General features: G+C 37.2%; 1 protein-coding gene and 1 long non-coding RNA gene across 11 annotated transcripts in view; one reads left to right on the plus strand and one right to left on the minus strand.

The window, feature by feature from the left end:
- The window catches only part of LOC135777994 (uncharacterized), a 72,845-nt gene that overhangs the window by 50,433 nt on the left and 3,976 nt on the right, over positions 1-18,436 (plus strand). For 2 of the 4 annotated variants that reach the window (XR_010544386.2, XR_012335299.1), the window contains one exon: positions 13,996-16,599. The exons of 1 other annotated variant lie outside the window; for it this stretch is intronic. This is a non-coding gene — a long non-coding RNA (uncharacterized lncRNA). Of the gene's footprint in view, positions 1-7,197; positions 7,300-13,995; positions 16,600-18,436 lie in introns of those variants that run through there. One more of the 4 variants, XR_010544390.2, reaches the window with a different exon arrangement.
- Positions 1-18,436, minus strand: part of nhsl1a (NHS-like 1a) — a 68,190-nt gene that overhangs the window by 45,254 nt on the left and 4,500 nt on the right. The window contains exon 1 of one of the 7 annotated variants that reach the window (XM_073812363.1): positions 7,242-7,803. The exons of 5 other annotated variants lie outside the window; for them this stretch is intronic. In XM_073812363.1, coding sequence (XP_073668464.1) covers positions 7,242-7,425 — 184 coding nt within the window. In that variant the 5' untranslated portion in view covers positions 7,426-7,803. Of the gene's footprint in view, positions 1-4,585; positions 4,779-7,241; positions 7,804-18,436 lie in introns of those variants that run through there. One more of the 7 variants, XM_073812364.1, reaches the window with a different exon arrangement.

The raw sequence follows: 18,436 nt of genomic DNA on the forward strand, positions 1-18,436 counted from the left end.
GACCCTCATGTAAGACTGAAATATGTGCTTGTACATATCTGTTCTTTAAGCTCATATCCTCGTATCTTCATATGCACGACTCATAAGTGTTACATGACCAAGCTCAAATCCACGTGTTTCAGCAATAAAACGTGTATAAAAACATTATTATTCTGACAACTGGAACGTCCCTATATATCCTGCATCTTTCATATGATACAGAAATGACTGGACCTTCGGGTTGAAACTTTAAATGTGTGAGACAATAACTGGATTGGTTCCAATCAGCTGCTCCGGCTCCTCTGGTGAAATGGAAGGAGAGGGGGCGGTTTCATTTATCTAGGTCAAGGAAGCTTCATTTATTTAAAAATTCTTACACACAAAGCAGATCTTTCAGGATTTTAAAGGTGATTTACAGAAAACTAAATCACAGTCCATGCCTCCCACAAGACTTATCTCAACTTTTGCAGAACAACATCCTTGCTGATTAGATTTTAACTTGTGAGGAACAGATAACTGAGCAAATACTCCTTTTGGTACTCATTAGAGGGTCTTCAAACCCTTTCTCCATCATGGGTCGCAACCAGTGATTACACCCCTGCAACAAGGGTCAGTCCATAAAGCATGTTTGCAAAATGAGAGGTGTGTTGGTATGCGATCAGTTTCACAAAAAGAAGTGCGAAGTAGCATTGCTGATGCCGATATGAATGCACTTGTTTTCAAAGCAAAACTCGTCTCAACCTGTACAGAGCACTCAGCTGTACACTTATCATATCCAAGTTCACGGTTGTGCTGTGATAGACTCCAATGTTTTTGTAAACAATACCGGCATGCTTACAGAACAATAACACATACTGTGGGCCATGTAAATATTGAGCATTGCTGATAAATAACAAATGATCACAAGCAAAACTTTGATGATGGTATTGACTGTCTTTGGCTAATAATATTATTCATCAAGTTTTTATAGCCTCATACTATTATAATACATTTGCAACACCGTACGACTATTTAAGACAAGTTAAATTGTTGTTAAGATCTTTTAAAAAACTTTCCATTTAGAATATTATATTCAAAATATTGGAGACATTTCTTCCCTGCTCCCTTCTCGGGTTGCCAGATATATACAGGAGCACAACTGACAATGAAAAGCATAGAGTTTATTTGCTTATTTTTACGTTTGCAATGTTGCCTGCAAATTACATTTTTTTATTTCAATTTGTGGCTCATTTCAGAGTTTGCATACACCAGAGGTCACATTTATGGGCCATTGCGGTCTCATTTAAGCAACCGTGATAACTGGCAACCAAGCTGTCGAAATGCACCATTGAGTAAATTGGCAGTGGGCGGGATCACACAGACCAAAACAATGGCTCATGGCTAATTCGTAGGACCACATTCGTACATTTTTGTATGATTTGCCTTTCCCCCATGACCTTGAGGTTAGAGGTGGGGTTTCGTTACACTCTCAAAAGATAAAAAGATTAAGGTACAAAAATTATCAGTGGGACAATACCCTTTCAAAAAGGTACACCTTTGTACCCAAAAAGTGCATATTAGTAATTCAAAGATACTTATTGGCAGTTCAAAGATATATATTTGTACCTAAATGGTACATATTAGGACCTTTTTTAAATGGTACTGCCCCGGTGACAGCTTTGTACCTTTATTTTTGACAGTGTACTGTTTTTTTTTTTGATAATCGTAAATTTTTGCATGATTAACTTTGATGAATTCATACAAATTAGCCAACTTGGAAAATATGTACGAATTCTTGTGAGATCCGGCTGGACATTCCAACACTGAAGGCGCTTTTTCAAAGGAGAACAACTGGCTACAGCATTGTTATTAAAGAGAAACATATACGTGAACTTAGCATGTATGCTAAATATCTACAAATAAATTATAGTATTTTTATTTAGTACAGTCAAAACCTACAGACAGCTTATTTAAAGGCGGGGTGCATGATTTTTGAAAAACACTTTGGAAATGGGAGTCGGGTCGAGTACCAAAACACACTTGTAGCCAATCAGCAGTAAGGGGCGTGTCTACTAAACAACATCATTGCCTGGGTTGTGTATGTGTGGAGCGGGTCTATCAAAAGAAGATCCGGATTCTATTGGGGTAGGGGCATGTTCGTTTAGGTGATTTCAAATATCAACATTGGCTTTCAGACATCATGCACCCCGCCTTTAATACTGTAAAAAGTTATTTGTTGGAACGCAAAACCAATTTTAGACATCATGATTAAAGTGTTTTCATCTAATCCTATATAATTAAGGTATCACCAAAGGATAGAGAAAGTTGGCACTAACCAAGCATTATAAACATAACAAATACCAAAGCGCTCAGTGCTGAACTGACCTCCAGATCACTCCTGAATTAAAGAAGTGCAATAAATTCCTAAAAAATCAGGTCACCATGCTTGACAGATTATTTATGCTTGACATGAACAGCACACTGGACAACAAAAAAGTCACAAAATAACAGATACAGAGAAAGAAAGAAAAAAGAGAGAGGGTGAGCAAGAACAAAAAACACCTAATCATCCATCCAAAACAAATTCTGTAGTAATACAAAGTTTGTTTAACACACATGATAAGAACACAAACTATGTTCCTGTTTTGCTCAGTTGGTACACACATACCGATAAAATAAATAAACTGTAAAAAATTCTTGTTGCATCAACTTGAATTTACAATTTATTTAACTTTCATGACTAGTGAGAAGTTGCTATAAATCAGTGGTCTCCAACATGGTGCCTGCGGGTATGGTGTTCGTGAGTTGCCCGCCAAAGCACATTATATTAATAGCCTCAATTTTAATATTTGTTTAGTACATTTTTTATATTATCTTGGCTTCTTTTATGTATGTTAACATTTTAAACAATGACAAAACGGATCAATAAGTAAAATAAAATAAAATCAACAAGTAAAACAAAAACTTTTTGGAGACCCCTGCTATAAATTCTAAAAATAAAGTTGAATTAGCCAAAGCTGAAGTTATGTTTTAAGTTATTTATATAAATGTATAGCAGGGTGATTCTCAAGAAAACTTGGTTTTAAAAATGTCAAGCATGAAAATGTAAAAATTGCTTAAATTTACTTTTTTTCCCACCAGAGATTGAAAAACAAAGTCTGGAGTAAATGGGAACATTAATTGAAACACTTTTTCTTATCATTTAACACTTTTTGTAACATAATTTAAAAAATTAGTCCTAAAAAATCTCATTACCGCAACAGTCAGAAAACATCAACACTGACATATTTTCAAAATGACATGACAAACCTGAAAGAACATAATTTGGAGATTCTGCACATGAATTTAAAATCAAAGTATTATGCTTCTATTAATTAAATTAACATTTAATAAGCATCTGTTGCGGTAATGATAATCAAAATGTCGTGTAAGCATTCTGACAAGACAATATTTCAAATTAACTGTAAAAAAATGATCTTACCTGGTAGCCATCTTGAAGTAACTGGTCCATGTGCTTGGTCACTCAAAATCAAACTTTATTAAAATTCTGTATGTGTGCTTAAACTGTTCTCAAAAAGTGTTGCGGAGGATGAGAACATCAGGCATGGACACATCATTTTCCTAATTTTTCTTCATTATTATTATACATGAATATTCAGTAAATATTTTTTCTGTCATCTAAAGTAGTCTAGCAAAACATCCATTTATTTTTTTTCTAAATATTTTTGTGTTAATTTGATTAAATTACAACATAACGCATGTTCAAACACAGCCGGACACATTGCGGTAATGAGAATTTCAGCAGAAAATGAGATAAAATTGACAAATTATAAATTCTTATGTTGAAATCACACATTGTGCAAGGTAGAACACAGTATTGTGTTAATTCTGATGCTTTTTAATATTACTATATTACACATTTTATAGCTAAAATCATTAGTGCCGTGGTGTTTCAATGGTTTCGTGAGATTAAACTTAAAAATATAGGAATTTTTACAGTGTACTGTATAATGAATAAAAGCATCTGCCGAATGCCAACGTAGATAAAAAACTTTGACTTTATCCTAAAGCATAGTGCTGCCCTCTACCAATAAGGTCATGGTCTCAATTTCCAAAAAAATAAAGACAAACATACTAACAAAAATCAATATATACACACTTTGAATACACTGTAAGGGAATAAACATCAAATACTATACCTTTCTACACCTATCAGCATTATATAAAATATTTACAGAGCACAAGTGAAGTCCAACACACAGTGCCAAAAACCACAAAGAATCACAAGGCTGCAACACTTGCAGTCCAAACTTGCATTTCTACAAATAAATTTGCCATATAATGACAGCTTTAGCAAAGTCTCAGTAGAGCTCACAGAAAAGAAAGATCACAAAAGAGTTTCCTTCTTATAACCAAAACCCCTCATCACCTCAAAACTGCCACGCTCTCCTAACTTTTCTGTCAGGTTCTTCCCAGCAGGAAAACAAAGGAACCAGAGAAGAGGAGCGCTTTAAAACCAAGCAAACAGCTGAGCTCCAATACTTCCCTTTGTGCTCCATTAGGGTTCCTGTTACATCCAAGCAGTAACTTACGTTTTAAAGCGATTTTAAGAAGTCCCGGCACTTACCTCTGAGACAGAACATGGTCTCCTCTCTCTCCCCGTGTGTGCTGGCATTTGGGAAGCGTGTCGGTTGAGTTTTAAGGAGCCGTGCCCTCACACAGCCCAGTGTCCCAGCAGCCGCTACCCCCCCACCCCACCTCTCCACTCGAGGAGAAACCCTCAGGTTCATAGACACTATCTCTAACCCCTTCCCTCCCTCCCTCTCACTCTCTCTCTCTCTCTCTCTCACACACACGTATACACTCACTCACACGGTGGAAGCATGCCAGCTCATGCGCCCTGGGAAAGCGCTACCCAATCTCTGCAAACTACTGCCGATTCACAGGACTAACCTTACTTTAGGACAAAGGACTGAGTGGTGAAGAGATTGCATGAGAGAGAGAGAGATGAACTCGACCAGTGAGACCCCCTCCCTTACTTCATCTGTAGCGCTGTTGTTTATACTTTACATGCCTGTCAGCAGTTCAGTAGTTGACATACAAGAAGTTAAATATAGCGAAATCCTTTAGACTCGATTGTTTGTTATAATAACAATGGCTCACGCGTGGACTCATTGTCCGGGGCTGTCAACAGCAGTTAATGCTTAGACTAATAGCCAAAAAAGCTCAATCTTGCTTTGTTTCATATCATGTCATCTGTTGTCAATTGCGCATTTGATGTGACTGCAAATAGGCCTGAGGAAAACTACTTGCGGGCGAAACACCACAAATGTTGCTTCCTCATCTAATGAGCCTCATTTATTTAAAACAGAACAACTATAAGCAAGTACAGTACGATAACTAGAAGGTCATTTAGAAGATCAACATCAACAGTTTTCCTGCTGCCAAAACACAGGTTGAACCTCTAACAAGTAAATCCCTTTGTAATGTAAGGTGAGTAAAATCACAATGCTGGGAGCTTTACTGGTCTTTAAAGGGACACTCCACTTTTTTTGAAAATATGCTCATTTTCCAGCTCCCCGAGAGTTAAACATTTGATTTTTACCATTTTGGAATCTATTCAGCTGATCTCCGGGTATGGCAGTTTCACTTTTAGCATAGCTTAGCACAATCCATTGAATCTGATTAGACCATTAGCATCGCACCTAAAAAAAATAAATAAAGAGTTTCGATATTTTTCCTATTTAAAACTTGACTCTTCTGTAGTTACATCGTGTACTAAGACCGACAGAAAATTCAAAGTTGCGATTTTTTTAGGCCGATATGGCTAGGAACTATACTCTCATTCTGACATAATAGTCAAGGACTTTGCTGATGTAACATGACTGCAGCAGGCGCAATGATATTACGCACTGCCCAAAAAATAGTCCCCTTAGTAACTTTCAATAGCAGGGGACTATTTTCGGGCAGTGCGTAATATCATTCTTTATTATGTCAGAATGAGAGTATAGTTCCTAGCCATATCTGCCTAGAAAATCGCAACTTTAATTTTCCATTGTCTTAGTACACTATGTAACTACAGAAGAGTCAAGTTTTAAATAGGAAAAATATTGAAACTTTATTTTTTAACTTATTTTTTAGGCGCAATGCTAATGGTCTAATCAGATTCTATGGATTATGCTAAGCTATGCTAAAAGTGGTACCGCCAGACCCAGAGATCGGCTGAATAGATTCCAAAATTGTAAAAATCAAATGTTTAACTCTAAGGGAGCTGGAAAATGAGCATATTTTTAAAAAAAAATTAAAAAAACAACGACTTTATTCAGCATTGTCTTCTCTTCCGGTTCTGTTGTGAACCACGTGAAGTCACGTGACTGCATTGACGCGGCTGACGTGTTATCCTTAGACATGTTTGCAAAGTTTTTTCCCTAAACTTACAGCATGCGTCTCCTTCAGACTTTAAACGAAACTCGGGCGCACAAGAAAAAAACAGCTGGGGCGCACCAGATAACACGTCGGCCGCGTCACTGCAGTCACGTGACTTTAGTCTCGTGCACGTGGTTCACATCACAACTGACCCGTAACAGAAGACAATGCTGAATAAAGTCGTAATTTTTGGACCAAAATGTATTTTCGATGCTTCAACACATTCTAACTGACCCACTGATGTCACATGGACTATTTTGATGATGTTTTTATTACCTTTCTGGACATGGACAGTATACCGTACATAGATTTTCAATGGAGGGTCAGAAAGCTCTCAGACTAAATCTAAAACATCTTAAACTGTGTTCCGAAAATGAACGGAGGTCTTCCGAGATTGGAACAACATGAGGGTGACTCATTAATGACATTATTTTAATTTTTGGGTGAACTATCCCTTTAAGGACCTCCAAACAGTTAAACAAGACTTTAAAGCCATAAGTAATAATCTACAAACAGAGTTTCTACTCTAAAGACTGTCTACCACCTTGACAAGACTGCTAAAAGCACCATGGAACTACCACGGCACATGAATAAATGAATCATAAAAGTACAAAAGCTGTCACTCGGACGGTACCATTTCAAAAAGTACACCTTTGTACCTAAAAAGTGCATATAGCACGAAAGTACATATATTAGGACCTTTTAAAGGTTACCGTCCCAGTGACAGCTGTTGTACCCTTATTTCTGACAGTGTACAATAACAACCACAAATCAAGCTAGGATGTTTCTCATATGTATTTGACATAAATACAGCTTATCTGACAACACAATAAAAGAATCAAGTGACCTCCGATTACCTCTGCGACGGAGAGGCGCATAGATCCACTCATCATAGTCTTCATCAGCATCCAGCTGCTCTCTGTGGCAGGGGAAGAACCTTCCACGCTGCTCGGACAGAGAGGAAAGACCCGGAGCGCTAAAGGGTCGAGATACAGGGCGACACTCACCTCTGCACCTCAAAAAGTTCTTCTCTCCCCACATCTCCAGCCAACTCACTTCCCTAAAGCCTGATTTCAACTGGAGAGTCAGGCACTTTTCCAAATGCCCCACATTGCCTTACAGCAAGCACACGGCTTAGATCAATCCAACATGGATGGATTTATAAAGATGTTTGCCAAGACTGAGGGCGGGTCCAACTGTTACATCCAAAACATTACACTCTATGTTGAAAATGCATTCTCAGTGTGTCTTCAAAACGACGTCCTTTGTGTCCAAACAAGCAAAGTGCACTTTCAGGAAATCCGAAGAAAAATGTGAGGAACTTCCTTTGCTCCCCAGCTGCGACACATGGCGAGTGTTTGTGCATGTGGACGCAGGCGCTCGTGTGTTCCCTCTTTTCCAAAAAGTGCTTCTGAACCTTCTTCCTTCAGTTGGAGGAAGGAGATAAAATAAACTATTTGTCTATATCGTGTGTTATGTTTTTCAATGAATAAGACAAATAAAAATATACTTATAAATGGATAAAGCAGAATAATCACTTTATTATAGTTTTATAGTATTATAGTTATAGTTGACAGGGGCAGGACTTGGTGAGTGTGTCTGTTATCATAGTGAATTATGCATAATATTGTTATAATAATGTAAACTTTATGTTTTTAAAGGGGCCATGTCACAAGACTTTTTTTAAGATGTAAAATAAATCTTTGGTGTCCCCAGAGTACACATGTGAAGTTTTAGCTCAAAATACCATATAGATAATTTATTATAGCATGTTAAAATTTGTAGGTGTGAGCAAAAAATTGGTGTTTTGGGTGTGTCCTTAAAATGCAAATGAGCGGATGAAATTCAAAGACTGATCGCAATGATGGTGGTTTGTTGCAATTGAAACTCAATTGTACTGTGAATTATTTTCTCTCTTTCTCTCTGGACTAAATGGCTGTACCGTGGTTGGATAGTGCAGATTAAGGGGTGGTATTATTATAATAAGAACTCCTTGTGACATCATAAGGAGAGCTAATTTTCAATGACCTATTTTCCCACATGCTTGCAGAGAATGGTTTACCAAAACTAAGTTACTGGGATGATCTTTTTCACATTTTCTAGGTTGATAGAAGCACTGGTGACCCAATTATAGCACTTAAACATCTGCTGCACCATTCACTTCCATAGTAGTATTTTTCCTACAATGGAAGTCAATGGTGCCCCAGATCTGCTTGATTAAGAATATCGTCCTTTGTATTCAGCAGAACAAAGAACTGTATACAGGTTTGAACAACTTGAGGATAAGTAAATGATGAAAGAATTTTCATTTTTCGGTGAACTACACCTTTAAAGATGGCATATCGTGAAAATCAGACTTTTTCCATGTTTAGATGCTATGATTGGGTCCCCAGTGCTTATATCAACCTAGAAAATGTAAAAAAAGAACAACCCAGTAACTTAGTTTTGGTAAACCATTCTCTGCAAGCATGTAAAAAATAAGTAATCGAAATTGTGCTCCCCTTGTGATGTCAGAAGGGGATAATACCGCCCCTTAAAGGTATAGTTCACCTTAAAATTAAATTCTCTCATCATTTACTCATTCTCATGTTGTTCCAAACCTGTATGAATTTCTTTTTTCTGATGAACACAAAAGAAGATATTTTGAGAAATGATGGTAAACACACAGCAGATAGTAACCATTGACTTCCATAGTAGGAATTAAAAAGTATGATGGAATTAAATGGGTACCGTCAACTGTGTTACAAAATATTTTCTTCATTATTTATCACAATACTTCCAAAATATTTTTTCCTACTAAGGAAGTCAATGGTTACAATCTGCTGTGTGTTTACCATCATTTATCAAAATATCTTCTTTTCATTTTAAGCTGAACTATCCCTTTAATCTGCACTATCCAACCACGACACCCCATTTAGTGCAGAGATCAGCTCATTTGCATTTTAAAGGACACACCCAAAAACGGCACATTTTTGCTCACACCTACAAAGTGTCAATTTGAACATGTCATTATAAATTATCTATATGGTATTTTGAGCTAAAACTTCACATATATACTCTGGGGACACCAAAGATTTATTTGACATCCTAAAAAAGTCTTGTGATATGTCCCCTTTAAATACCAAAAAAATTTGGTGACCAAAAACTAGGTCCAAAAAATGTAATTACATATCTATATAAAGCCATCAAACGGTTAAATCTAATTAATCTAAATGACTCTTTTCTCTTTGTGGATGGAAAGTTTTTTGTGTCATATGCTCTTACCATTGACCCATATCGGAAACAGCACCAACAGAAAGATGTTTGATATTGTCTGCCAGTTGGCAAAATCAACCTCAAATGTTTCCCAAATGAGCTTTGAAATAACCAGTGCACATGTTCCAGACTGCTTATAGGTTTTACACAGCATTAATCTGGACTCAGACTGATCCTAAAACCCTCACGGATGAAGATGGCTCCAAGTTTTATGTCATAATTTTGTCCAGCGTAAGCCAACAGTAACCATATTAATTCACACTGGCTGTATCTTAATTGTCATGAGCATCTGGGGCATATGAATTATCATATTTCAACCACAAGAGGGTGCTATCAATCCAAAAATCATACAGACATGGCCACAAGGAAATCCTTAAGTGTATCCATTTACAATAAATTTGTTAATACCACTCAAGTAGTAACTCATTACATTCCCAACATGCACTCGTAGTAAAATGCATGCATCTAAATCCGCCAAGAGCTATTAAACATCTGACAAAGGAACTTATCGGACACGCTTAGCTACTTTCCTGTTTACGTGAGATTTCCTTAAAGCTGTGTTGTTCCAGATTTTCCTCAGGGAGATTGAAAACCCCTCATGAGTGACGTGTGGTGTTAAACGCTCATGCATGTACAATGGGAACCCTTGGATAAAAGGTTTTCAATAAATGAATTTGATTTCTGGGCAAAATACTTTATTTTTATGACAACAGCAAAAATTGTTCCTCGTAAAAGGGTTAAGAAAATAAACCACATGTGGTTTTTTGCAATTTATAAAAAAAAAATCTGCACATACAATGTAACAGTTCATGGTTTTCTATTGGAAATGTCATAGAAATGCAATCTCATCCAAAAAGGCCACAACTGCGGTTTTCCTTACGGGCTGGTCGACTCCACCCAAATAAACCAGAAGAAAACAAATCCTCCTCCATATACATACACATTCCAAAAGATTAATGTGGGAGGTATTTTGAAAGCCATGCTTTCCTCACCGAACCAGGCCTAAACAACCCCAGAATCAGATGTTTCCAATTAGATTTCAATTGGAAAAAGGGAGCAGCAGCAGCAGTGGCAGAGTCACATATTTCAACGATAATGTCCGGTTATAAGCTAATAAGCCATTGAAACCACATTAAGGGGGCTTTCTAAAAACCATTAAACTGTCGCCAATGACCCTAGCTGACATACAGTATTTCCCCCGGTAGCCCTTACCATTTACTTCTGTTTTGTCTCTCTGGTTCGATTCTGTTTGTTTTCGTGCAAAAATGCAAGAGGGCCTTGAGTGGAAGTTTTGTTTAGTTTTCTCATGTGACTTTGGGAGAAACACAGATAAGAGCCTGAACTGAATCAGTTGCTCTTGATGGTAACAACAAAGCACACGGCAGTTTCTATGAATCAGTATCAGTATCGTTACTATCACATTTATGTATTTACATTTATGCATTTGGCTGACGCTTTCATTCAAAACCACTTACAGTGCATTTAAGGTATATACTGAATATATACATTAATCAGTACAGTATGAGTGTTTCCTGGAAATCGAATCTTTAACCTTTGTGATGCTAACACAATGCTGTACTAACTGAGAAACAGGCACAGTAGCTGTATACAGATATTTATCACTTCACAATGTTTCATTCTTTTAGATCTATATATTATAGATCTACACTCACCTAAAGGATTATGGAACACCTGTTCAATTTCTCATTAATGCTATTATCTAATCAACCAATCACATGGCAATTGCTTCAATGCATTTAGGGGTGTGGTCCTGGTCAGAGGAGACTGGGCCGACTGATTCAAGCTGATAGAAGAGCAACTTTGACTGAAATAACCACTCGTTACAATTGAGGTATGCTGCAAAGCATCTGTGAAGTCACAACAAGCAAAACCTTGAGGCGTGCCTTGTTACCACTGTGCCGGCTGCTGGTGGTGGTGTAATGGTGTGGGGGATGTTTTCTTGGCACACTTTAGGCCCCTTAGTGCCAATTTGGCATCGTTTAAATGCCACTGCCTACCTGAGCATTGTTTCTGACCATGTCCATCCCTTTATGACCACCATGTACCCATCCTCTGATGGCTACTTCCAGCAGGATAATGCACCATGTCACAAAGCTCGAATCGTTTCAAATTTGTTTCTTAAACATGATAATGAGTTCACTGTACTAAAATGGCCCCTACAGTCACCAGATCTCAACCCAATAGAGCATCTTTGGGATGTGGTGGAACGGGAGCTTCATGCCCTGGATGTGCATCCCACAAATCTCCATCAACTGTAAGATGCTATCCTATTAATATGGGCCAACATTTCTAAAGAATGCTTTCAGCACCTTTTGAATCAATGCCACGTAAAATTTAGGCAGTTCTGAAGGCGAAATGGGGTCAAACACAGTATTAGTATGGTGTTCCTAATAATCCTTTAGGTGAGTGTAAATATTTTAGATCATTGTCTTAGATCACATTGTTTTAGATCTTGATTTTATAGATCTTAATACTTTATACATTGCCTTAGATCAATATATTTGAGATTAATATTATTAGATTGCATTGTTTTAGATCTATTTACTTTAGATCTATATATTTTAGGTCATTGTCTTAGATTGCATTGTTTTTTTAGATCAATATATTTGAGATCACTGTCTTAGATCGCATTGTTTTTGATCTAAATATTATAGATCTATATATTTTAAAGCATTGTCTTAGATCACATTGTTTTAGATCTGTATATTATAGATCTTTATACTTTAGATCCCTAGATCGCATTGTTTTAGATCTATGTACTATATATCTATATATTTTAGGTCATTGTCTTAGATCGCATTGTTTTTATCAATATATTTTAGATCATTGACTTAGATCTATATCTAAAACAATGTGATCTAAGTCAATGATCTAAGATCAATATATTTTAGATCTACATACTTTAGATCTATATTTTTTCAATCATTGTTTTAACTCTATATATTTCAAATATACATTATATATTTTAGATCATTGTTTTAGGTTCTATATATTATCAAATATTGTTTTAACTTTGTATGTAGTGTTTGCTGTTAAATATGTTGTATCTATTGTTAACACATTGCTACAGCATCATTTATTTGGAGCTCAGTAACTGAAATAAACACAATTCACAGGAGGGAAGGTGATTTTAGCTGATTCTGACCTAGTTTAAAGACATTAAATAATGCCTTAATGGTCTGAGCTGTTCTTTTTGTGCATCTTGGAAACTGGCTTGAATCTTACAAAAAATAATCTACTAAATTGAGTCTACTAAATTAACTTTTTTTAAGCAGAGGGTCTATTCTTTCACTTGATATATTGTATGTTTATATATTTAAAAATAACATTTTCTGGAAGGCATTAAACGTTTGTGTATAAAAAATGCTGGCGCTGGCTTGCAACTTTTTTTTAAACGCTGTCGGGGAAAGAGTTAAGAAAGTGGAATATTCCTTTAAGTGCAGCATTGTACAGCTGCAAAGTGTTTATATCTTGGTGTTTGTTTATACAAAAATCTGCTTGTGTATACAGTGTACTAGTATTGAACTTTTACACACTGCAAAAAAGAAAATGCTTTTTGTCTTGTTTTCCAGGATAACCTCTAACTATTGTTAAAACAAGATACTTTTGCAGAGGATGCAAAACCAAAGTCACCTCCTGTGAATTGTGTTTATTTACTGAGCTCCTAATAAATGATGCTGTTGCAATGTATTAACAATAGATACCACATATTTAACAGCAAACACTACATACAACGTTAAAACAACATTTAATAATATATACAGTAGAACCTAAAACAATGTGATCTAAGACAATGATCTAAAATATATAATGTAGATTTAAAATACATAGATCTAAAACAATGTGATCTAAGTCAATTATCTAGAAATCCGATTCAGAGCGACCCTCAAAACGTATACACTTATTTCTAAATGTTGGGAAGAGATGCCCCTCATATAGTATGTATAGCGATTTATACCTCCTGATTTGGCCACCTATCGTGTTGCTGCCAAATCTGATACACTATGTCGACCTTCAACATGTTCCACTGTGTGAATCTTATCTGTTAATAAACAGGTCCAGAGAACATCAGTAAAACATTTCTGATTTGCTACACGGTGAAATTTACAAAGAAGATGACTTTCCAGTGTGTTGAACTTGAATGCTGACTGCACATTTCTTATGTTGCTGATGGCCTAACACAAAATGTATCACTATTGCAACTTTTAAAATAAACGTGTGACCTTATGATGACATCCTTACCCTACACTATAACTCAATGGGTGTGTGTGCGTTTTAGTAGGGAGTATAGGCTGAAAACAATAACTCAAACTGACTGGGATTCTTTGTTTCCAGACTTCCAGGTGTGATGTGCCGGGCCGACCAAGGGATTTAGGAATGTGCTGAATTCTTCACAGCAAAATCATATTTCTTTTCCACCTAAATATCCATCCCACACTGACCTACTTCTCCATATCCCCACGAGATCTTTTAATTAGTGTGACGTGAAGGGCAAACTGAAGGGTAATATGCACGAAAGACACCCACAGACTGGAGAAGAGAGATTCGCAGATACTGCTGCTTGAAAAACAATGCCTGTAATTCGGTTTAAAACAGATAAAAGCCTACAGCACAAACTTTTGGAATTCCCAAAATACAGCAATCAGAGAAATTGGATCACAGAGGAGACAAACAAGGAAAAGTTGGGAATGGGATAGAAAAAAGGCCGTACATTTCAGTCTGATATCATATGAATCCCCACTTGGAATTTGGAAAACAGCATACATATTTATGATCTAAAGGGGTTGTTTCCCAATCAAGGCTTATTCTAATGAGCTACCTTCGTCTGTTGTGAAGCGCAAGCGCACGTGACTGCAGTTATCCTCAGACATGTTTGCAAAGTTTTTTTTCTTCATTTTTTTCAAACTTACAGCGTGCGTCTCGCTCAGACTTTAAATGAAGCTCTGGCGCACAAAAAGAAAACAGCTGGGGCGCACCAGATAACACGTCAGCCAGGTCATACAAAGAAGACAATGCTGAATAAAGTCATAATTTTTGTTTCTTTTTGGACCAAAATGTGTTTTCGATGCTTCAACACATTCTAAGTGACCCACTGATGTCACATGGACTACTTTGATGATGTTTTTTACCTTCCTGGACATGGACAGTATGCCGTACGTAGATTTTCAAGGAGGGTCAACAAACCCTTGGACTAAATATAAAACATCTTAAACTGTGTTCCAAAGATGAACGAAGGTCTTACGAGTTTGGAACGGCATTAGGGTGAGTCAATAATGACTTAATTTTCATTTTTTGGTGAAGATGGCTCCAGACTAACTTTTTTTACTAGGAGCACAGTGGCCCTCAACTGAAAATTTTAGGGGCGCAACCAGAAAATTTTGGTGCACATACCATAAATCAACATGCTAACCAAATATTCACATTTCTACTAAGTAATACACTGTATTACTAATAAATACTTTGATGATAGATGCAAAAAGTACAATGTGCTGTTTTAAATTCAGTGTCACATCACAAAAAAAGGTCAAATTTACTGGTCGCACATGTGCGACTGGATGTAAAATTTTGTGGCACACTCTCAAATTTTGGTGGCAAAATGCCACCATTTGGTGGCAGTCTGGAGCCCTGGTGAACTATCTCTTTAATATGTCGGATCCGATGGCTAATTGGGCAATGCTCCAACATATGGTACAGACACACTTTTGGTGACCCAAATTCGAGTCCTGGCTTGAGGTCCGTTGCCGATCCCGTACCCCCCTCTCCTCCTTGTACTTTCCAGTCCCCTCCTTACACTGTCTTCAGTCTCATTCATCTACAAAACCCCACAGCACTGGATAGAAAGTCAGGCCAAATACAGAAGTCCCGAAAACAAGCCTTTCACGCTGAAATGAACAGAGAACCAAACTAAATGAAAACATCAGGCCTTGACCTCTGTAATTTAAAGGTCACGGTGGGCTGTTGCCGTGAACCCACGAGTCCTTCCATCCAACTCTGCCATGACTAAATAAACTTAATAACAAAAGGGTTTCAATTACACAGAGGTTTTGCTCTCAGTGCCAAGCAAGATGTAAGACCAGGACTCCTGCATCCAAGCACAAGGCACCTATTGTTGAGGTCGAGCCTCCACGGGGCGGAGCAAAAGACCGCAGTCGACTAAAGACACTGACGGCAGACAGAAGTGCACGTTTCAGCTTAAATAGAAAAGTGTTATGGATCATTATGACCTGACCTGGTTCACTCACATGTACCTTTGCATTAGAGAGAGATATGCACAGTATTGCACCATCCTGATTCTCTTTTTATCAACCATCGCATTACACCTTTCCATTACTCTTACCTGCTCTTCTTCTTCCATTACGGTAATTCTATTAGGCCGCTTTCTTTCATTCCATCAAATTAGATTCTTGGAGAAAATTGATCACCAGACAAAAGCTACTCACCGGCTTACACTACTTGACCATTTCAAGGCGAGTGTGCTTTTAGCAGCTCATAAATACTTTTATTAAAAATCAAACTTTTCAAAATCACGAGTCAGTTTGCTTGATGGAGCAGGATGAAACAAAGGGTCAAATAAACCGAACTAGTCAACAGTGAAAATCCAAAAGAATAACTAAGTTATTGTATACTACAAGTCACGAATGTTGTCGTAGCACAATTATTCTTAATTACTAACTACAACAAATGTTACACATACTTTACCATATGAATCAGTTTAAATTGTGTCTGTTTCTGTAGCTCAACTGGTAGAGCATCGGATAAGGTCATGGGTTCAACTCCCAATACACACAATAATAAAGTGTATAGCTTAAATGCACTGTTGCTTAAAGGAAAACACCACCGTTTTTCAATATTTACTATGTTCTTACCTCAACTTAGACGAATTAATACATACCTATCTTTTTTCAAAGCGTGCACTTTTAATCTTTGTACAGCGCGTTGTGAATGTGTTAGCATTTAGCCTAACCCAATTCATTCCTATGGCTCTAAACAGGGATGAATTTATAAGCCACCAAACACTTTCATGTTTTCCCTATTTAAAGACTGTTACATGAGTAGTTACACGAGTAAGTATGGTGGCACAAAATAAAACTTTTGTTTGGAGCCATTGGAATGAATGGGGCTAGGCTAAATGCTAATTCATTCCTAGCCCCATTCATTCCTATGGCTCCAAACTGAATTTATAAGTCACAAAACACTTCCATGTTTTCCCTATTTAAAGACTGTTATATGAGTAGTTAGACGACTTCCATGTTTTCCCTATTTAAAGACTGTTATATGAGTAGTTAGACAAGTAAGTATGGTGGCACAAAATAAAACTTTTGTTTGGAGCCATAGGAATGAATGGGGCTAGGCTAAATGCTAACACATTCACAAAGCGCTGTACGTTGAGGTAAGAACATAGTAAAATATTGAAAAACGGTGCAGGGCTCCAGACTAACTTTTTTCACTAGGAGCACAGTGGCCCCCAACTGAAAATTTTAGGGGCGCAACCAGAAAATTTAGGGGCACACACCGTAAATCAACATGCTAACCAAATATTCACATTTCTACTAATTTCCACTGTATTACTAATAAATACTTTAATGATAGATGCAGAAAGTACAATGTGCTGTTTCAAATTCAGTGACACATTTTATTGTGCACTTTTGGAAAAAAAGGTCAAATTTACTGGTTGCACATGTGCGACTGGATGTAAAATTCAGTGGCACACTCTCAAATTTTAGGGGCAAAATGCCACCATTTGGGGGCAGTCTGGAGCCCTGCGTTGGTGTTTTCCTTTAAGATAAAAGTGTGAAGTGCCAAATGCATAAATGTAAATTATTTTTTACATGACATTTGGTAGAGCATTGCGTTAGCACCACAAAGGTACTGGGTTCAATCCCAGAATACACACAAAATGTACTTGTAGCTTAAATGTGCTGGAAATTGCTTTGGATAAAGTGTATGCTAGTTGTGCAAATGAAAGATTTTGCACAAGATTAATATGTGACAGATCTCAGACAAAAAGTACAAAAGCTGTCACTGGGATCATGGTACCCTTTCAAAAGGTCCTAATACGTACCATTTAGGTATACATAAGGTACCAATATGTACTTTTCAGGTCTCTTTGGGTACAAAGGTGTACTTTTTGAAAGGGTACGTACGTCCCATTGACAGCTTTTATTTCTGAGATTGTACAACCAGGCCAAGTTTCATAAGCTTATATTTACAGTAAAATGAAAAAGTAAATAGTATATAGAACAAAAATGAAAACACACTAATAACCCTTGAGGCTCTAAAACCGAACCATTTCTCAACAACATCTAGCAGAAAGGAAATACAATAAGTCCTAGGGTCCATAACAATCCATCAGAAAAACACAAGCCCACCAAGATGGACTTTGCAGCCCCTGTGAGTCATCCATTGTCTGGATGAGGAAGATATGTGATACATCTGTCTAAACAACATGCTGTCACAACAGAGTCAAGAGTGCAGAGCTTTCCCAGATGAGACAAACTGAAGAGTGATCACGACACGAGTTGTAATTCTGCGAATGTGTGAGATATATCAAAACAAAAACTATTCAGTGGCGGCTGGAAACTTCTTTATACGAGGGCGCTCGATGCGAAGTTCGTCACAACATGTATGTAGCCCGTCATGTGTGTGGTTCGTAATTTCAAAATATGTGTTCGGTGCGTCGAATGATCCTATGTGCATCACGTGTCTTGTCAAAATAAGTGCCTGCTGCAGACGCGTCTAAAGGGTTTATGATAAAAGAGACGCTAGCGTTTGCCAG

This window comes from Paramisgurnus dabryanus, chromosome 17, assembly GCF_030506205.2.
Source record: "Paramisgurnus dabryanus chromosome 17, PD_genome_1.1, whole genome shotgun sequence".
NCBI lineage: Eukaryota > Metazoa > Chordata > Actinopteri > Cypriniformes > Cobitidae > Paramisgurnus > Paramisgurnus dabryanus.